Source organism: Ursus arctos, unplaced genomic scaffold (assembly GCF_023065955.2).
Source record: "Ursus arctos isolate Adak ecotype North America unplaced genomic scaffold, UrsArc2.0 scaffold_26, whole genome shotgun sequence".
Classification (NCBI taxonomy): Eukaryota; Metazoa; Chordata; class Mammalia; order Carnivora; family Ursidae; genus Ursus; species Ursus arctos.
In genome coordinates, this window is record NW_026622941.1 from 39164898 (window position 1) to 39187181 (window position 22284).

The 22284-nt window shown below is 39.5% G+C and overlaps 3 protein-coding genes across 3 annotated transcripts; all 3 read right to left on the reverse strand.

Annotated features, from left to right (window-relative positions):
* Window positions 1-963: 963 nt before the first annotated feature.
* On the reverse strand, window positions 964-1887 carry LOC113257369 (olfactory receptor 8S1-like). The gene has a single exon (XM_026501568.1). The coding sequence runs from the start codon at window positions 1885-1887 to the stop codon at window positions 964-966; it is 924 nt and encodes a 307-aa protein (XP_026357353.1).
* Window positions 1888-9696: 7809 nt separating this feature from the next.
* On the reverse strand, window positions 9697-10632 carry LOC113257471 (olfactory receptor 8S1-like). Its single transcript, XM_026501622.2, has one exon. It carries the CDS (start codon window positions 10630-10632, stop codon window positions 9697-9699), a length of 936 nt encoding a protein of 311 aa, XP_026357407.1.
* A 9186-nt stretch (window positions 10633-19818) lies between these two features.
* On the reverse strand, window positions 19819-20766 carry LOC113257470 (olfactory receptor 8S1-like). The gene has a single exon (XM_026501621.1). It carries the CDS (start codon window positions 20764-20766, stop codon window positions 19819-19821), a length of 948 nt encoding a protein of 315 aa, XP_026357406.1.
* Window positions 20767-22284: the final 1518 nt, after the last annotated feature.

The window sequence follows — 22284 nt, forward strand, 5'->3', positions numbered from 1 at the left end:
GAAAAAGTATCTGTGCTTGTTGTCCTTTTGAGGTAAGTTTTGTTTTGTTTTGTTTTGTTTTCACATATCTAATGGCTCAATTTTCTTTTTCTTGAGTTACATATTCCTTAAATAAAACAAAAGCCGACTTTTCAAATTTATTGAGATGATTCTTAGTATTTCCTTAAACTTTTTATTTTTTATACCTGTTGTATTATAGTTTTTCTTTCTTTTTTTGGATATATTCTGCAGAGTTATATCAAATTTTATAGATCTTTTTGAATGACTACAGCCTTCATTTATTTCCCAATTCTGTTTTTCTGTTTTCTGACTTGTTAATTTGTGCTTTTAGTTTCTTCATCCTCCTTTTCATATGTTAGCTTTTCTTATCTGTCTAATGCTTGGATTTGACCTTTAGAAACTTAAATTTTTTTCTTGTTTATTAATGAATTCATATAAGGATAGATAGATTAAAATAATGGTTACATTGGCAATATTTTGTAACTTTAGTATATAATGTTCTCATGTTCATAACATTCTACACAGAGTTTTGGTTTGTTTTGGCATAGGATTTTTTCTCTATTTACCAATGTTTTATATAGAAAACTTACCAGGAGTTGGGATTTGCAAAGGTTAAAACTTCTGTGTAATAAATGCCTCCCTTGTTTTTAGTTCTTTCTGCAACTCCTCACTCCTGAATCTCCTGAAATGATCATCATATCTTTTCAGCCTAATTATTTTGTTGTCTTATCAATCTGTTTTGCAGAAAATTGTCTTCACGTTCTCTTCCAACCAACAGAGCACAGACTTTCCAAATAAGGAACCCAAATCAAGAACTACTACCTTAGAATAATAGGCAGGCTCTGTTCAGACAAGCTCTGGAATCTTTCTTCAAAGTTATGTGACACTGTGTATGGGAGAAAGTGGGAAGAAAAGAAGAAATGCAAAGGAACACAATCTTTATAACTGTGTCTTTGTCACTACTTAGAGATATTTTCCCAGTGTCCTTCTGATAGCCGCCTTCACCTCTTTGTTCTTTAGGCTGTAGATGAGGGGATTCAGCAAGGGCGTGACTGCACTGTACTGCAAGGAGATGAGCAAATACAAAGAGGAACCCAAGGGAGGCATGAGATAACAAAGAAAACCTGAACCAAAGAACAGGGTCACTGCAATGAGGTGGGAGGAACAGGTGGAGAAGGCCTTGCTTCTGCCTGAGGTGGAGCTGATGCTCAGGATGGTGGAGATAATACGAGCATAGGAGAAGAAGATTGGAAGGAAGGTGCCAAGCCCATGCAATAAAGTGGAAGAGAGCAGGATATTAGTAGTGATGGAGATATCAGAACATGACAGAGGGAAAAGGGGAGGCAGTTCACAGGTGTAGTGGTGTATAGTTTGGGCCTCACAGAAGTCCAGGTTAATAGCCAAAAGTACAATGACAATTGCATTGAGAGAAGCCAGGCCCCATGAGGCCAGCACCAGCCTCACACAGAGCTGGCTGTTCATCACCTGGCCATAGAGCAGTGGGTGGCAGATGGCAGCATAGCGGTCATAGGCCATCACTGAGAGCAGACAGGCTTCAGTCCCCGCACTAAAAAACACAAAGAACACCTGAGTCAGGCAGCCCTCTACTGAGATGGTTTTCTTCTCAGATAGAAGGTCCTTCAGTAGCTTGGGCACAGTGACAGAAGAGAAGCAGAGGTCCATGAATGACAGGTTACTCAGGAAGAAGTACATGGGTGTATGGAGGCGGGAATCAGCTCTGATTACCAGCAGCATCATCAGATTCCCCATCATGGTCAAGAGGTAAATCCCCAGGAAGAACACAAAGAGCAGAGCCTCAACGTGGGGGTCATTGGACAGCCCAAGAAGAATAAACTCAGTGATGGTGCTGTGGTTCCTCCAGGCCATTTGTGGAGGATATTTCCTTGGAATAAAATAGAAAGGGGGTGATATCACCTATGATTGTTCCCATTTTTTAGGGCATCATTATGTCTTATATATCCCTCCCACCCTGCTTAGTCTGACCTTGTGCTCAGGTATTTCAAAGCTGCCCTCACTGTATCTCAGGAAGAGTTTTTATCCCTTCTTGTTCAGTCTTCATGTAATTTAGAGAATTCTGTTCCTGTTTCACAGGAATTTACTTGATAAATAATATTGCTGGCTCATTTACACATTAGCATTACTCACTTTTCACTGCATGCTCCAAAGTTCAGAAATCCTTACAGTCATGTTTCAAAAACTGTTATATGACATATCTACAGCAAATATTCTAAACCTTTTTTCCTCTTTTCATTCTTCTTGTTCAAAATAATCCATCTTCTTACTTCCTAAACAGCACATTAAACTTTAATAGCTTTTTTTTATATATATACAGAGTATACCAAAAAATCCTGTTTGTTCTCACAGCAATTCTTGGAGTATTTCATGCATGTAAATTTTCCCTATTTTACCCCGGAGGAAGGTGATATTGAGTCCTGTTGAGAACCAGTAGAAAAGCCAGGAAATAAATTCCCTAGTTTTCTCCTAACTCTTATCCCAGTGTCTAGGCCTAAGTCCAGGAATGAAGACCACTTTTCCTCCCTTGACATTCAGATTTTCTCCTCATTTGTCCTTAACCTTTATTTTAGCTTTTTTGGCCATTTTTTATATTAGAAAGGCTTATATATTTTTGTGTCTTTGATTACATTGTTCTCCTTCCAGATGTTCTCCTTCTTTATTCCACTGACCTGCATTTTCAACTGCCTTCCAGCCTCCTCTCAAATCCTGCTATTTCCTTGTCAAGTGTACTTAAAAACCTGATTCTATTAATAAGTCCATCACCCCAAGCTGAAGCTCATCTTAGACCCAAGTCTAGGTTACCTGTATGCCTGGGGCAAACAGTGCAATGTCTTCCTTGGTGTGACTTCAACTAGATCCAGTGGTGGTGAAGCATTAAACAGCTGAAGGATTTACTTTTGAGAATCTTGCATGGATAAAATTGTAAACGCTGTTGAAAGCAAACATTTTACTTGGAATCTACTCAATTGAAGTGAAAAGGTAGGTTCGTTTTATGCTTTTCAAAGATTTGGAGAGCACCAAGGATTTGTGCATAGGTCTATCCTGAAAATAGTTTCCAGTTTTCTACTTTTACTCATAAGGTGGTGCCTGACCACAGTATCTTTGGGGAGTCCAGGGTCTCATCTAAGAAGACTAGCATTTTTGCAAAACTATTTTTCATTAGTGTGCTAACATCCACATTTTGTATAGATGAAGGCAGGAGCTATTTTTATCATATGATCTTGGGGTCTCACCCTCCTCACCATCCTAAACAGCAATTCAAACTGAGTCCAGGGATTTCTTTAATGACCAAGGACAAAGTCTTCCTTTCAATTATAGATTACATTCCAAGCATGAAAATAAATCAACTTTAAACAGGAAAATGAATATCAGCTTTCACTTACTATTTAGAATGAGAGACATTTCTAGCTTTATTTCATACTGACACAAGAGAGACTGATGTCAGATTTACACGTGGGCGAGAACAAAAGACTAAAACAAGGGGTAGTTGAAAGGGTAAAATATGTAAATAAGAGGATTTCTGAAGTGTTCTAGACAAGGCTTGCCCACACTGGTTTTTGGATACATTAAGAATAAGTGAATGAAGGGTGTGTTTGGAAGGTCAGTTTCCAAATGTCTTGAGGCTTCCTGGGGCTGGGTGCCATGTTTTGACCTTATGTGCATGAGGAGGAATTTGAAAGAGGAGGAGGATATTAGTACTGGAAGCAGGAGGGAACCAAACGTCAATGTAACCCACTTGGAACTATTCTCATAGCTGTCCTCTCCAGTATGTCTCACACTATTCACATTGTCACAGTGGTAACTAGATTGGAAGGTTGTTCTAGTAATTGGGAAAAAAAATACAAATAGAAGGTCTGTGCAAGCAGGGGAGTAAGTAGCTTCAACAAGTCAACATCTATTTCTGATATTCTCATTTCATTCCAGGGGTCAGCCTTCTGCAGTCTTTTGGCATCCTGGTGCATCACAGGATTTATGTCTAGGCTGTGAGATGTCCCTGTCACAGTGTTATGAGGAAGGGAAGACAGATCTTTCCGATATCTTGTCCAAGGCAGCTGGGATAAATGAACATTTTCAGGAACAGAGACACCAGGGTCCAATCTAGGGAAGGAGGTAGCCTAGGAAGTGGGGGGGGGGGGGTTCCACCACAAACTTAGGAAAGAAGAATGGGTTGAACAGGAGTGGCAGGATCTAGCAGTAGTGGGATGTATAAGAAAGTTCTGGGGGATGGGGTCAGGGTGGAGCATGGTAAGCAAAATTAAAACACACATAGAACTTTCTAGGAAGAAAGAATGGAGGGATATCAGATATGTTGAAGGATATTACCATGCTCCTGGCTTTTCCTGGAGGAAGCAGCTCCTGTGCATCCAGGCTTTCCCATTGAGACAAACACATCATAGGTAAAGTCTCCCCATAAGAGAACCTATGTCTGACTCTTGACAGAACAAATAGCTTTATCTTCTTGCTGTCAGTGGGTATTAGGCATTAGAATAGTTCAAACTTTATAAACAATGAAGATGCCAGAACAGCAAGATTATTTCCTGAATACCTTAACCTAGAGTGGTGTCATTCTGCAATGCAGGCCACTATATGGAAGGACAAGAACAATATCTCTAAGGAAGCTCATATTTCCAACTGGCATATACTTCATTAAAACTTCCTCACCTGATCTCAGATCTAGTAACTGGCCACCTCTTCATTTATTTCCTCTGTGATTCTGAATACTATCTTAAGAATACTACTTAAAAAAAGAACCGTCTAACACAACCAATCAGAGGCCATGCGTGGTTATGTAGCCATGGGCTGGATTTGGCACCCAGGGGAAGCTGGGCCATGCCTTGTATTCTCTGAAGTCTAGTCTGAAACCAAGTTCTGGGCTCACTAATTAACACAGTTTGCAGTTAACTAGAAAGGTAAACAGTAAGAGGCACAGGGGAGTATTTGAAATTTCTGAACTGAAGCAATTATTTAAAGCCTAAAAGAGAATTTTATTAGGTTCGTTGGGACTGGAGAAGGTAGAATAAGAAGAGGATTTTTAAATCAATCTCTCTCTCTCTCTCTCTCCATATATATTTTTTTCTAATATTTGTTGAGGATTTTTGCATCTATGTAATTTTCTTTTCTTGTAGGGTCTTTGTCTGGTTTTGGAATCATAATGCCGGCCTTATAGAATGAATTTGGAAGTGTTCCCTCCTCTTGTATTTTTTGGGAAGAGTTTGAAAAGAATTGCTATTAATTCCTTAAAGGTTCGGTAGAATTCACTATTAAACCATCTGGTATTGGACTTTTTTTGTTGACTAGTTTTTTGTGTGTCCAGCTTAAACATTTGGAATTTAGGCAATATATCTTCCTTTGTTGAGATATAATTGACATGTAACATATTTTTTCAGGTGTACAGCATGATTCAATATTTGTATATATTATGAAATGATCACCACAATAAGTGTAGTTAGCATCTCACTATACATAGCTACAAAAAATGTTTCTCCTTGAGAACTTTTAAAATCTATTCTCTGTAACTTTGGAATATACAATATGGTATTCTTAATTATAGTCACCAGGCTGTACGTTACATCCCCAAGATTTTATTTTATAACTGGAAGCTTGTACTATTTGACCACCTTCACACATTTTGCCCACTCTCTACCCCTGGCCTCTGGCAACCACAATCTGCTCTCTTTATCTATGAAGGTTTTTTTAATAGAAATATATTTGACATATAACTTTGTGTAAGTTTAAGGTGTACAATATATTAATTTGATACATTTATATAATACGATTGCCATCATAGTGATAATTTGCACCTCTGACTTGTTACATAATTATAATTTCTTTTTAGTGGTTGGAATAATGAGGTTCAAGTGTCTAAGCTAGTTTGATGATTATAGTACCATATTGTTTATATTCACTGTACTGTGCATTAGATCTCTAGGATTTATTTACTACCTGTTGCAAGGTTGTATCTTTAATTTCTTTTTTTTTTTTAAGTAGGCTCCATGCCCAACATGGGGTGTAAACTCATGACCCTAAGATCAAGAGTCACATGCTCTACCAACTGAGCCAGCCAGGCACCCCACAGTGTTGTATCTTTAAACAACATCTGTCCTATCTCTTCACCTCCCATCTTCTGGTAACCATCATTTACTCTCTTTTTTCATGGGTGTGGCTTTTTTAGATTCCATATATAAGTGATATCATACAGTACTTACCTTTCTCTGTCTCACTTATCTCACTTAACGTAAAGTGCTCAAGATGCATTTGTGTTGTTACAAATGGCAAGATATCCTTCTTTCTTATGGCTGAATAATATTCCATTGTATACATACACCACATCTTCCTTATCCATTTATTTCTTGATGGGCACTTATATTGTTCCCATATCTTAGCTATTGTGAATAATACTGCAATAAACACAGGATTGCATGTATCTCTTTGATATCCTATTTTCATTTCCTTCAGGTATATACCAAGAAGGGGAATTAGATTATATGGTAGATTCATTCTTAATTTTTTTGAGGACCTCGTATTGTTTTCCATAGTGGCTGAACCAGTTTATATTCCCAGAACATAAATACCCTACTTTTGATAATAGCTATCAATAATGGCATCAGACACCCTTTTCAAGGCTTAGTAGAAGATAACAGAACTTATGATGCTACCACTAGTTATCACCAACCCTCTCCCTCCCTGGCTAAACACAAAGTTTGGGATTAGAACAAATTGGGGAGGGTATTCATTTCATTGGCCTTACTGGGAATTTAGTGTTTGTGGTGAGAAGTCATTTCCTTCTTTTCTCATGGGGGAAGGAAGGATTGCTTTTCTTTTGTAGAAACCAAATGAATGGGGTCCTAAGGGAAGACCTCACAAAAACAGAAAATGCCTGCAAGCAGAATAGATTGAGATCTCATCTCTCTGTTAGACATCTGATTCAGCAGTAGACTTGTTGATCTTTCCTCTGTGCCTCTCTGAGCCATAAAGAGAAGAATTAGGAAAGCTGACAGATGGGGTGGGGGTGGGGTGGGGGTGAAGGGTGTGGTATGGCATGATGATGTGTGAATTTCCTTGGTGGGGGACGGGTGGGGAGTCAATTGGTCATCTTGGTAGACAGCTGACTTTGGACTCAAATTGTCACATCCAAGGTGGTTGTTAGGGGAGGTTCCCTTGACAGGAACAGGCAGCGAAGTGTGTCTGGTATAGAAGAGGCAGGAGAGAGGAGAGTGAATAAGAATCAAGTCTTCTGAGTCAGGGAACTGTACACTGAGGGGATCAGTGGGATCTTAAAAAGAACTCCCATGTTCCTCCACCAGAGCCGGTTTATACAATGGCTGTCCTGAGGTCATTTTTTTGGTCAGTCATTGCTAACTAGAAAACAAGTGACAATCAACAGTGAGAAAATAACAACAGGGCAAATTACAGGAAGTCATTTGTTTTGTTCCCTCTGTCTTTTTTTTGTCCCCCAGATTGGGGGAACTGGCCATGAAGAGGTGGTAGAGGGGATGGGTCTGGGCCACATTAGGCCTCTTCAGAACAGTGAGATCCTAGCTCAAACCTGCAACTGGGGAAGGAGGAGGAGTGAGACTTCGATGAAATATATGTCTTAAATTAGAATATACGTATATTAAACAAGTGATCTAGAACATTAAAGATCTGCTGATATGTCTTTAAGTGTAAGGACACGGAGATTATACAGCCCAGTTGAATGAAGTAACTGGAAAAAAATCAGTTTCATGTGTATTTGTCATGGAGTTGGGACTGCTCGAACAATAGATTACATTAAAATCTTTATGTACGAGGAGCATTAGAAGAGAATATACCTAAATATGGCTGATAGAATTATTTTTTGATAATTACTTACTTTGATAATTTTCTTACTATAACTTAGAAATTGGAAATACAGATGTGTTATTAATTAGTTCATTATTCAGTACCTGACATGTTTTATGATAACATATGGTTATGAAAAAATAAAGTAAAATGGAATGACAGTGTATTAACCTATTAATCAAAATGATGCAGGGTCATCTGGTGCAGGTCCAGAAAGAATTCTTGAGACATTGTATGGTACAACTTAGTGAGTTTATTTAAGTAGCACTGGGACAGGACCCATGGACAGAAAGAGCTGCACTTTTGCTGTGTGAGGCTAGTGGTTGTCTGCTTAGTAATCAAAGGGAAGACGGCCTGCAGGGAGTATCAGAATACAAAAGTTTCTTCAAATTTGTTTGAATTTCTACTCATAAAACTACTTTTGCAACATTCTTCTGGTGATTATCATCAGTTCAATATTAACTATTAGTGAAATATACAGGCAGTCGTGAGACCCTTAAAGAATATAGCAACCAGCACATGTTTGATCCTTATTGAAACTTTGCAGGCTGTAAGTCAGCCTTCCCAGCTAAAGATAAACAGTTTCCTGTTTCTATCCCTCATCAATAACATGTATTATTAGGGATCTCATTATTGTTAGACAGAAAATAGCATTGAATGAGTATAAGTAACCACGTTTTAAAACAATCTATTTTGAGGAAAATAATAAATAGTATAGAAAAATTTCTCAGAAGATACAAATTTGGTGTATTATATAACACATACTACATATTTCATAAACCCGTGCTAGAAAATATGAAAAGGAAATTACTCCAAAACAATTGATGGGTATTAAGGAGGGCACGTGTGGTGATGAGCACTGGGTGTTATACACAACCAATGAATCGTTGAACACTACATCAAAAATTAATGATGTACATATGTTGGCTAATTGAACATAATAAAAAACAAAAAACAAAAAAAAAATTGACTAAAAACCCTTGCATTCCCCAAGTGGGCTAAATGGAAAAATCAAAGCTTGAAGGAGGTGAATTGTTGCAGAGGGCTACATTTCCCTGTATTACCCTAGATAGAGTGATATTTTCCTTCATGTTCCAGCTCCCAAGTAACAGAACAATAAAGTTCTTGGTGTCACCCAAATCATTGACTTGCTGATTATGCTCTCCTGAATTTGAGCACTTTTTTTTTTTAAGATTTTATTTATTTGACGGAGCGAGAGACAGCCAGAGAGAGAGGGAACACAAGCAGGGGGAGTGGGAGAGGAAGAAGCAGGCTCCCAGCGGAGGAGCCTGAGGCGGGGCTTGATCCCAGAGACCTGGGATCAAGCCCGGAGCCGAAGGCAGATGCTTAACAGCTGAGCCACCCAGGCGCCCCGAATTTGAGCACTTTTGTCTATCTGCAAGGGCTTCCCATCAAAGCTCAAATGCCTCCACAGACCCCAAATCTATAACTTTTCTTTCCCTGAAATTCAACAGTTTTTGGTGAAATCTTCTGGTTTTCGTGCCTTTCTGTACATTTAACCCTAAAAAATAATCCAATACAAGCACATTGTTTTACTCAATATTAATGAAACAATAGAGGAATAAATTATGATTAAATAAAACTTTTAATCAAGAGGACTATATATTCCATTGATCTCCCTTTGAGTAGGATTTAATCTGAACCACCTTCTCCTACCCTGACCCCATCCTCAAGCTATCTTTGTGCATCCTTCGTAAGCTCTTCTGTGGTATCTTCTGGCATCTAAAACAGTTGGCCATTAGGAAGATTGCAGTATCAACTCAACGGATATCTTGAAGCCTGTAGTTCTTTCCTAATTGATCATCTCTTTGTAGCTTGCTATGCGTGCCGTTGCAAACATTTTACCAAGGTTCTTCTCAGAGCTGCCTTTACTTCTTTGTTTTTCAGGCTGTAGATGAGGGGATTTACTAAGGGAGTAACCACACCATACTGTATGGAGAAGATCAGTTCCTGAGGTGAGCCTGAGGTTGGCATGAGATGACGGAGGAAAGCTGAGCCATAGAAGAAGCTCACTGCAGTGAGGTGGGAGGAGCATGTGGAGAAGGCCTTGCTTCTGCCCGAGGTGGAGCTGATGCTCAGGATGGTAGAGACAATGCGCACATAGGAGAAGAAGATCAGGAAGAATGTACCAAAGCCATGCAGGAGTGTGGAACAGACCAAGACAGTGAGGTTGGTAGAGACATCAGAGCAGGACAAAGGGAAGAGGGAGGGAAGCTCACAGCTGTAGTGATGGATGGTTTTGGCCTCACAGAAATCCAAGTTCATTATCAGGGGAATGTTAATGAGTGCATCTAGAAACCCCAGGCTCCATGAGCCCCACACAAGCTGCATATACAGCTGATTATTCATTACTTGACCATAGAGAAGTGGGTGACAGATAGCAGCATAACGGTCATAGGCCATTGCTGACAGTAGGCAGACTTCTGTTCCTCCAAAGTCAAACACAAAGAAGGCTTGAGTCAGGCATCCCTCTATTGAAATGATTTTCCTTTTAGACAGGAGGTTCTCCAGTAGCGTGGGCACAGTAACTGAAGAAAAACAAAGATCCAGGAAGGAGAGGTGACTCAGGAAGAAGTACATGGGTGTGTGGAGGTGGGAATCAGCTCTGATCACCAATAGCATCATCAGGTTTCCCATCAGGGTCAGGAGGTAAATCCCCAGAAAGAGCACAAAGAGCAATACCTGGATTTTGGGGTCAGCAGGCAGCCCAAGGAGGATGAACTCAGTGATGGTGCTGTGGTTTCTCAAGGCCATCTAGAGAGTATGTGTCCTAGAAATAAATATAGGATGCATTAGACACTTCTCTTGATTACACTCAATTACAGAGTTATGGACTTTTTTTATGTACACACTCCTAATTATTTAGGTTTCACATATGCCTTTATTAATTATCTAGAATCCTTTCTTCCCCATCTAGTATTTGGTTTCAAACTCACTGTGGTGTTTCATATAGCTGTTATTCTACTTTAAAGACTGCTGAGGAAATTTGTAAATTTGTTCAGACCTAGTGCATGACAATTTATTCTGTGTCCTTCAACTGGACAATGCTTTGTCAGCAGTGTTCTGGGTGTGATTTACACATTGTAGCAGAGTTGTAGGGGTCTATTTCAGCATTTGTCTTCTCTTCTCCATTTTCCAACCTGTTCTTGACCCATTTCAAAACCCTCCTAAGATTCATAATTGCTTAATAGTATCATTTTGTCTTTCTTTAGTTTTATCATTGATACCACACATTAACATATATTTTGACCCTTGGGGACAAGATTAAAAGATGGTTGTGTGCATGTGTGTGTTTGAGAGTGCGTGTGTGTGAGAGTGTGGGGGGGGGCAAAAGAATAAGGGAAGAAGGTATTGCTGACTCCTTTTTGCATTTTAAAAAATGAGTATCATAAATTATGTAACTCATCCAATGCCATGACTTATATACATAGACTTTACAGGACCCTGAGACACCAGGTCTTTCTTCCATACAGTGACTTTCACTTAAGGCCTGCCTTCAGATCCTCCATCATACATGGCATTTAGACAATGTTACAGTTGGTCTCAACTCTTTTGGTCTCAGTGCTGTGGACAGATGGGTATACTTGCTCCTGAGCACCCCCACAGGAATGGCTTTCTCTCTGTTTTTACTTGAGCATCTGCTCTATTTGAAATGCCCTGCCTTTAAGGTAATTAATCAAAATGTTATTTATCGTTTTACTCCATCTTAATTTTGACCTTTTATTGAGATCCTTTGTGATCATTTGCTTCTCCGAACTCCCATAGTCCATAATGATAATAAAAACTAGCTATTTTTTTTTATCCACAAGACCTAATATGTCTTTGGCACTCTTAAAAATTTGACATTTTCTTATTTAATTTCACAAGACATTCTGGGTAGATCATTCTATTCTAATTTTTCAAATCTAGAATTTTGCCTTCCCAGAGTGAATGAGTGGCTACATCAGGATTTCACCTGCATTTTCATAATTGCTTCTCATCTGGCACCTCTGCCTCCCCTTTTCCTTTTTTTTTTTTTCTTTTTTTTTTTCTTTTTTTTTTTCTTTTTGAAGATTTTATTTATTTATTTATTTGACAGAAAGAGCACAAGCAGACAGAGTGGCAGGCAGAAGGAGAGGGAGAGGGAGATGCAGCAGGATCCCTGCTGAGCAATCTGCCTCCCCTTTTCTTATGTATTTTGCAAGGATGTTAGCTCTCCTCCTGTGGCAGCCATGGATGTGCTCCACTTGGGTCTGCCTTAAAGAAAGAAACTAACTAACATTCAGCAGTGAAAGATGCAGTTACCTGACAAGCATCCAGTTGCAGTACCTTTGAGATTGACCACAGCTTTAGCAGAGGCAAAGTGTTCCCAAGCAGTCATTGACTAAGCATGCCTTCTGTAAGGGGTGGTCATTGCTCCAGACCTCCCACTGGCTTGTAGGAATGTTTATCAGATCTGTACTGCACTCTGAAGCTGTCTGAGACATTTCTGCTTTCCTTCTGTCTTTCCTGTTGCCAGTGTGATGTCTGGATCATGGTCTGAAGGCTTTTCTGACTCAACCCTGATTCCTTCTCTTTACCTTTCACAGGTCCCACCTCACCAAATTTCATGTAATCCTACTTCTATATCAACCTCTCTTCTGGAAGGACCTCACCTAATATACTTCCACTCTGTGCTAATCATTAACTCGCTGTAAGCAGCTCTCCTCATTTTATCCCATTGCTGAATCACCATCTTGTTTTGGCAGTTAGTGGTTAGAATATTTATGCCATGTTTCTTTCTTTTCTTTTTCCCCCCAAGCAATGACACTATAGTCCTTTGATGAAGGTGATTATGCTCTAAATTACTTGGCATCTCTGTACCATAACATTTGGCCCAGTGAGAAGCACATATGGTAGATCCTTTATCACTTTTTGTTGGATGAAAAAAGAAAGCAATGAAGTGAATTGAACAGACTGTTTAGCTAACCTTCTTTAGAAAAGTCTTCAGGCTCATTAACTTGATAAGGATTCAGCACTAAGAAGACAACGAAGTAGGAAGTAAAGAAATGGTATGTGTGTATGCATGTGTGTTTGCATGTGTGTGTACAGATAATCTCAGTTTTGAGCAACTGGTGGTGTACTTAACATATTCCATGCCTACTATCCCATTTCAGACTCAGAAAGGCTAAAACCCATGACATTCCCTGTTCATTCATTCATGTTTCTGAACATTAATTTATTTAGTTTATCTATTGGTTCTTTAATGCATCCTTTCCGTTAACTTAGTTTTCTATTCATTTATTCTTTGGTCATTTTTCCATCTATCCATCCATAACTCAATCATTCATTCACAAATTGTCTGCTATATGTTACATTATGCTGGGCTTAAAGAAGACCACCTTGCAGATACTTATGTTGAACTGTTATATGCATGCACATTTGTCTTCTAGATTTTAAGTCACTCTTGTCCAGTATCCAGGGATGACTTATCTTTCTAGACTAGTTCCTTATGCTTCATTTGCACTTGACATGGCACTATACATTCAAGTTGTGCTAATTTATGAAGCACCCCTTGGTTGGTAACTTCATACAGTCTTCTGACAAGTCCCTTGACCTCTTAGCCTGCCTTTTATTCTCTAGCTTTGATCTGACACCAGAGTCTGTTGTTGGTATTGCCCAAAGGACTCACAACTAATTAAATCCTGAAAAACTAGTCGACTTTCCAGTCTTTGTCGTTTTCTTTGCTTGGACAAAAAAAGTAGAGAATCTTTTCTCCACTATTAATATTAAACATTCACAGAGATCCCCAGACTATTCACAGAGATCTGACTTAGAACTTAGATCTAGATTACATCTCAGTCTGTCTTGTGGTGTATCTGTAGTTTAGGATGGCCCAAATTAACTCTGATTCAGTAAACAAAGAGAGAAAATTGCAGGAAAAAAGTCTATTTTAAGGAGGCTCTCATCTCTGAATTTGTCAATTCCTAACAAATGAGTATTTTCTTTTTTTTTTTAAAGATTTTATTTATTTGACAGAGATAGAGACAGCCAGCGAGAGAGGGAACACAAGCAGCGGAAGTGGGAGAGGAAGAAGCAGGCTCACAGCGGAGGAGCCTGATGTGGGGCTCGATCCCATAACGCCGGGATCACGCCCTGAGCCGAAGGCAGACGCTTAACCGCTGTGCCACCCAGGTGCCCCCAAATGAGTATTTTCTGCACTTATCTTCAATAGCAAAATAACCATCATGATAAATAGCCATAATTAATTTTGATCATTCTTTTCTAGAATTTGAAAATTTCTCCAACACATATACTTAATTTTTTAAATGTCAGTTAATTGAACAAACGCTGGGATTGATGGATTATTGAGAATGAGAAGAGAGAGAGGTCAGGTGTTTCCTCTATTCACTGAATGTGGGAATATTCTCCATGACCAAATGGAGGTGGGATGGAGTAGGAATTTGTTTACTCAGTGGTAAGTGGCATAAAGACCCTGGATATCTAGATAGGCACCTCGACTGGGGAGAAGGGATGAAATCATAGGAAAGAACTGAAAAATGAATCCAGATATTTTTGAATCCAGATATTTTTCCTCAAACCTGTTCAGAATCTGCTCCTCTCTCTGTGTGCTTCATATCATCAGTATCTACTGGGGCCAAGGGGAGTTTGTAATGCAAAAGAGAGAGAGAGCTTTTTATAGTACATGTGGTTTGGCATCCTAGAAGAGGGTTTCCTCTACTGATGTTATCTGCTGATGTTACCTACTGTATACTCTGGTACTCTCCACTATCCCCATCTTGACATTTTTACTTCCACATGTTGGTCCCAGGTTTCACTGAACTATTAGAGCCTAGACAAGGGCAGAGTTTGAACCCAGTATGCAAGATGTGCCAGATCCCAATGCTCAAAGTAACTCATTGAGGATAGAGAGATCTTCCCACGTAGCTGCTTAGGTCCAAGGCCCCACTGTATGGAAAATGTGATTCCTGCGTCAGTGACCTCAATCTCCAGCAGACGGAAAGTTAATGAGAAGATAGGAAAAGAAGGCTGGATTAGGAGAGTGAAAGATAGGGACCAGAAAGGAGAGAGGAGAAATTTCAGAGCAATCATAGTGGACATTACCAAGTTCCAGGCATTTTCTGATTCAGAAGATTTCCTGTCGCTTTGGTCTTTTCATGGTGGGATCTCATCTGGACTGGGATGGTCTCTATGCGCATGAGAACCAATATTTCTGTAGATTCGTTACAGGAAAGACAATCAGTCCTTTTATTTTTTTTTTCCTGGTTGGAAGTCACAGTGAGAACAGAAAACTGATTACCCCAAGGCTAGATAGTCCTAAAGGTAGAAGCTTCAAGACAAGAATTTTCTGAGCTCTGGCCTTGTCCTGCCTTTCTCTCCTACTCATTACATGGTAAGACTATCAAATCCTCAACAAAAACTGTGAGGAGCTTCCCTCCAATGGTCATAGGCCCAACCACTAAGGTATCTCTTTATTTCATTTTCTCTCTGATTCTAAACACTGTCATAGAAGAGTCTGGATAGTGAGTGATTCTCCCGAAAACCCTTGAGAAGAGGGTATATATAGATTACGCAGTCAGTAATTGGCTGACTGAGCCTGGCAACCTAGGAGGTGAAGGCGCCAATGTCTTGTATTCCCTGAAGTCATAGCTTGAAGCCCAGTTTGAAACTCATTAACTAGATAAGTTGCAATTTGTAAGAGCCTCAGATGATTCTATTCAGTATGGTCTTTTGGAACTTCTGTGTTGAAGTTATAGCCTAGGGTAAGATCACTCTCCCAAAATATAGCCCCTTCGAGTATTGAATATTTCATTCTGAAGGAATTTGAGAAATGGCAAGTGCAGGAAGGACTTTCTGATCTTTGCCTAAAGGAAATTATAAAACCCTCATGTGAGAAGTGCCCTCTATACCTGGAGGAAAGGAGCATCCTTACTGCCAAAGGTGAAGGGACACAGAGAGGAATCTGAATAGGCCTTGCTAATTACCAGCCCCCACCTCCCCATTCCCATTTACTATACTTAGCTCACCTTTGTCTTATCACATCTTTCCATGACTTTCCTGTCTTTCTGTAAAAACACTCAGGTTTGTACCCTTTGATCAACATATTCCCATTGTGAGGTGTTAGCTAAGCTATGGTGGGAATCAAATTGCAGTATATAAGTGTATCAAAGTAATATGTTACACACTTTAAACTTACACGATGTTGTATGTCAATTATATCTCAATAAACCTGGGAAAATAACCCACTCGAGTTTAACTGTTTCTTCTGGTCTTCCTTTTCTTATGTCCCACAAAACTTATCTTAAATAAATTTGTATCCTTTTCTCTTGTTAATTTGTCTTTTGTTACAGGGGTCTCACTCATGAACATGAAACGGTAGAGGAAAAAGGTATGTTTCCTCCCTAGAGGTGTAAGTATCCTAACTGATTTAAAACCTTGGATTCATACAGCATTTGCGGAATTAGTAAGCTTTTTTCTTTTAATCTTGAGAAATTCTAATGAAACCAGAATTCAAAAAGGAAGAAACAGAAAATAACACAGTCATATTACAATCTCCTTGTTTTAGTTTCTTCATTCTCACCTACTTGAAAGAAAAATTTTCATAACATTCAATTTAAGATATAAAATCAGGCAACATATTATAGATATTGTCTTATAGTATGCTAGATAAGATTCTTTTAAAAGGGTGGAGTTTTTGGAACAAATAATATTGTCATTTAAGTATATTATTCGGTACAGTGATAGCAGCACTCCATCCAGTCTTAAGGGTTAACTTAAGGGTTAGCAAATTAATACACTCCTTGCTTGCTGACTTAGGGCCCTTGATCTGTAACAGAACTAATTTGCTTTCTTTGAGATTTACAGACCACTGGTCTTGGGGAATGAAAGACCAGAACTTTCCCAAGCCGCAGAGGCCTGCAAGTCTGTCTTGAAACTGCATTGGCCAGCAATCTTTTAGCAAAATGTTTTTCTTTTTTAAGGTTGCACAAATGACTCTACCAACCCTCTTTTGTGCCTCTTTAGACCTTGCCCTCCTTTACAGAAAGAACAGAATACTCTTGAACAACCACCCCGGGGCACCAAGGGACCGGACCTTCTTGCACAACCTGAGAACACCAAGATAACTCTGTAGCTGTCATCATCAAGCCTGCATGTAATAAAGAAATGTCACAGACCCCTGCACTCCCTTAGCTGATTAAACCCCTTTAAAACTCTCTGGGCCAGGCAGAAACCTCAGAGTTGGCTTTTGGACAAGAATTTGCCTTCTCCAAAGGTGGCCAGCCTCCTGAATAAAGCTAATATTCCTTTTCAGTCAAAACTCCTCTCTTGAGTATTGGCCTTTTGAGTGACAGGCAGCCAAAATTGGGTTTTGGTAACAAAATTACTTTTTGGTACAGTTATAATATTAAGCATGTATTTAGTGCTCACTAAATGTGTGTGTGTTTGTGTGTGTGTGTGTGTATTTTTAAAAAGAAAACCACAGGCCCCAAATGCCATCACTTAGCTTAAGGCCCCATGTCAGTAAACCAAGACTTAATACATAACCTAACTGCAGTTTCAACCTCCCAGAAAGGTAACCTTTAGCCAGTCAGCATGGGAATTTCCCGGTCAACACTAGGAAATTTACTGATAGGCCCCTTCTGTTCTCCTTAGGAGAGCAACCTTGCCTAAAACAATGGATTCTTTCCTAATAATTTCCTTTTTTCCACTCCCTCTCCACCTTTGAAAGCCTTCCCTTTGGAGCTCCCTTCTACTTGCTAGACGGAATGTTGCCCGATTCATGAATTAATTAATAAAGCCAATTAGATCTTTAAAATTTACTCAGTTGATTTTTTTAACTTAAATATATGTGATATCAAGCATACATTATAATATACATATCAAAGCACACTAAAGTTACTGAATTAAAACAAATCTGGTATCCTAGAGAAGTGTGGTGTGGGAGCTTAGAGAAAATGCTTTTGGGTATGCAGATTGTTTTCAGAAGGAGGTAATAAAATGTTTTCTTTGCATTGTATACATGAGGTAGTGAGCTATTCCATTCAAGTGTGTACTCTTTTCAAAATTTTGTTGACATATTAACTCTTATTGTGCTTTTGTGTACTGCAGGACAAGAGATAGTCATGAACACCTAAAGGTTCCTTAGTGGTTCTATGTTACTCCTCTGCTGAGGTTGTTATAAAATATTGTTATCTTGGGTAATAATGCAGTCAAGACTGACTATTTCTAGTACTCAGGCAAGAAGCAAAACAGGAAAATAAGTTGAAAATGAAACAGAATGTTGAAATGGGTTGAAACATGTTTACCTTATATGAAAATCCAAAGTTAGGTAATTATAGATCGAAAGAGAATGTTTTCCAAGAAGAATTGATAATTGGCAAAAATGGCTTAGACAAATATCCTTTAGGCAGAAGGCCCGTGGAGTTCTGCAGAGGGTGGTTTGAGGGCACCAGGTGAGCACAGGAACATAAAGAAGTGGGAGGCGTGCAGACAGATAAGAAGGACCACGGGGCTTAGAGTCCTCCAAAGTGGAAAGAGGTCATCATAGACCTTGTGTAGGCACATTTTTTGTATTTTGGTTTCATTGTAAATTCAGGGCAAAAGTCTTTCTTCATGATCAGTCCCAGGCATTGATGCAGTGAATTCCCTACATCCATACATATTCTGGGACAAACAGATGCTCTGTATTTGACAGCTTCTCAGAGATCTCCCTCTCCAGACTGACTCCTTCTCCATCTCTATGTAGCACGATTTGCTTGTACTGAGTCCTCTCCCTTTCCACAGCTCTCCCCTCTCCTCATCATTTTAGCTTTATTCCCTTTTATGCTCTGTGTTTGTTAGTTTTGTTGTTTTGAGTGTTAGTTTATATGTTTACATGCTGTGAAAGGCAGAATTCTAAAGATGGCCCTTCAAGATTCCTGCTCTGTGGTTCTTCAAACACAAATCTAGAGACTGCTGTGAAGGGATTTTGTAGGTGTAATGAAAGTCCCAAACTAGCTGACCTTAAAATATGAGATTATACAGGTAGGCCTAATCTATTATCAGTCCTTTAGAAGCAGAGAGTTTTCTCCAGATGGTAGAAGATGGGGACATGAGAGAGATTCAGAAGGTTAGAAGTAGGCGACACGCTGTTTTGAAAATGGAGAGGACCATGTAAGAAGTGAAGGGGCTTCAATAAGGACAAATGATCCCCAGTCAGCATCCAGCAAGGAAATGGGGACCTGAGACCTACAGTCTCAAGGGACCAAATTCTGCCAACAATCTGAACCTCCAGAGCCTGTGGAGAAGAGCCCAACCCAGCCAGCACCTTGATTTTGATCTTGTGAGACCCTAAACAGAACCCAGTGGAGTCTTCTCCAATTTCTGACCTAGAGAACTGTAAGGTAATAAGTGGATGTTATTTGAATTTGCTGAAGTTTTGGTAACTTACTATGGCAGTAACAGAAAGCAATAGAGATTAGTATACCTAGTAAATTATGACCTCCTTCTGTTGGCCACATTTTCTATTTCTGCCTATTTCCAGAGACCTTATCACCAGCCACAACTCTTTCCTCCACCCCATAAAGCCCAAGTCTTTGTTTTCCCTTTCTTAGAGACCTAGGATATTTTATTCCTATAAAATCTTTCCCCAGACACGTTAATTCAAATTAAACATTCAGCACACAAAATATTTCAGGGTCCATCATAATTTGAATGATGTTAAAAAATGTGAATCATGAATTGACATGTTATTAACTAAATCTATGAAGCTGAGAAGGTTTTCTGACTTATGTGCTCTGTGTCTGAATAGGATTGATTCTGAGCCATGGAAAACAAAATAGCTTCTAGCACTTTCCTTGATAATTTTTAAAAAGGGAGAATCAGCAACACACATTGCAACATGTGACAAAACAGAAAATCAGAAACTTAATGTCAGTCATGAGATTTCTTGCTGCAGTTCTACTTTATGTTTCTTTCATGTTATATCTCTTCTGTGCTGAGACATTGTAGATATTTTATCATCATTCTTCTCAGAGCTGCTTTCACCTCCTTGTTCTTCCAGCTGTAGATGAGTGGATTCACCAGGGGAGTGATCACACTATACTGTATGGAGAGGATTAACTCCAGAGGTGAGCCTGAGGTTGGCATGAGATAGCGAACAATGGCTGAGCCGTAGAACAGGGTCACTGCAGTGAGGTGGGAGGAGAAGGTGGAGAAGGCCTTGCTTCTGCCTGTGGTGGAGCTGATGCTCAGGATGGTGGAGAGAATGCGGACATAAGAGAAGAAGATCAGGAGGCAGGTCCCAATGGCATGCAGGAGGGCAGAGCAGAGTAGCATTGCAGAGTTGGTGGAGACATCGGAGCAGGAGAGAGGGAAGAGGGAAGGCAGCTCACAGGAGTAGTGGTGGATGGTTTGAAGCGCACAGAAGTCCATATTCAAAGCCAGGAGGATGTTCATGAGTGCATCCAGAAAGGCCACGACCCAAGAGCCCCACACCAACCTCTCACATAGCTGTTTATTCATTACCTGTCCATAGAGCAGAGGGTGGCAGATGGCAGCATAGCGGTCATAGGCCATCACTGAGAGCAGGCAAGCCTCAATCCCTGTAGTGGCAAACACAAAGAAGACCTGAGCCAGGCAGCCCTCTACTGAGATGGCTTTCCTCTGAGACAGGAGGTTCTCCAGCAGCTTGGGCACAGTGACTGAAGAATAGAAGAGGTCTTGGAAGGAGAGATGGCTCAGGAAGAAGTACATGGGTGTGTGGAGGTTAGAATCTGTATGGATCAGGAGTATTATCAGCAGGTTCCCCAGCAGAGTCAGGAGATAAATTATCAGGAACAGAACAAAGAGCAGAACCTGGACATGGGGGTCAGTAGACAGCCCGAGAAGAATGAACTCTGTGATGCCACTGTGATTCCTTGAGGCCATTTGTGGTCACTGTTCTTTACAGAAAAATTAGTAAGAGGATTGAAATCTCTTCTTTCCATAACAGTTTCCAGAAGGCATCACTCTTCACTATTTATTCCAAAAGAAAAAGGACCTAAATAAATAAAATCATGAATGAAAGGGGAGAGATCACGACTGACACCAAGGAAATACAGACAATTAAGAACATATTATGAGCAACTGTATGCCAACAAATTAGGCAATATGGAAAAATGGATGCATTCCTGGCATCTTATAAACTAGCAAGACTGAAACAGGAAGAGGTAGAAAATCTGAACAGACCTATAACCAGCAAGGAAATTGAAGCAGTAATCAAAAACCTCCCCAAAAATAAGAGTCCAGGGATACATGGCTTCCCAGGGGAATTCTACCAAACATTTAAAGAAGAAATATTACCTATTCTACTGAAGCTGTTTCAAAAAATAGAAATGGAAGGAAAGCTTCCAAACTCATTCTACAAGTCCAGCATTACCTTGATCTCAAAACCAGACAAAGACCTCACTAAAAAAGACAATTACAGACCAATATCCCTGATGAACATGGATGCAAAAGTACTCACCAAGATACTAGCCAATAGGATCCAACAGTACTTTAAAAGGATCATTCACCACAACCAGGTGGGACTTATTTCTGGGCTGCAAGGGTGGTTCAACATCCATAAATCAATCAATGTGATACACTACATAAATAAAAGAAAGGACAATAACCATATGATCCTCTCAATAGATACAGAAAAAGCATTTGACAAAGTACAGCATTTTCTTGATTAAAATTCTTCACAGTGAAGGGATAAAGGGAACATACCTCAATATCATAAAAACCATATATGAAGATCCCACAGCAAACATCTATCTCAATGGGGACAAACTGAGAGCTTTTCCTCTAAGGTCAGGAACACGGTAGGGATATGCACTCTCACCACTGTTGTTCAACATAGTACTAGAAGTCCTAGCCTCAACAATCAGACAACAAAAAGAAATAAAATGCATCTGACTCAGCAAGGAAGAAGTCAAATTCTCAATGTTTGCAGATGACATGATACTCTATTTGGAGAACCCAAAAGACTCCACCCCAAAATTGCTAGCACTCATAGAGGAATTCATCAAAGTTTCAGAATATAAAATCAATGCACAGAAATCAGTTGCATTCCTATACACTACGATGAGACAGAAGAAAGAGAAATTAAGGAGTCGATCCCGTTTACAATTGTACCCAAAACCATAAGACACCGAAGAATAAACCTAACCAAAGAGGCAAAGAATCTGTACTCTGAAAACTATTGAATTCTCATAAAAGAAATGAGGAAAACACAAAGAAATGGAAAAACGTTCCATGCTCATGGATTGGAAGAATTTTAAATGTTTAAATGTCTATGCTACCTAGAGTGATCTACACATTCAATGCAATCCCTATCAAAATACCATCAACTTTTTTCACGGAGCTGGAACAAATAATCCTGAAATTTGTATGGAACCAGAATAGACCCTGAATAGTCAAAGG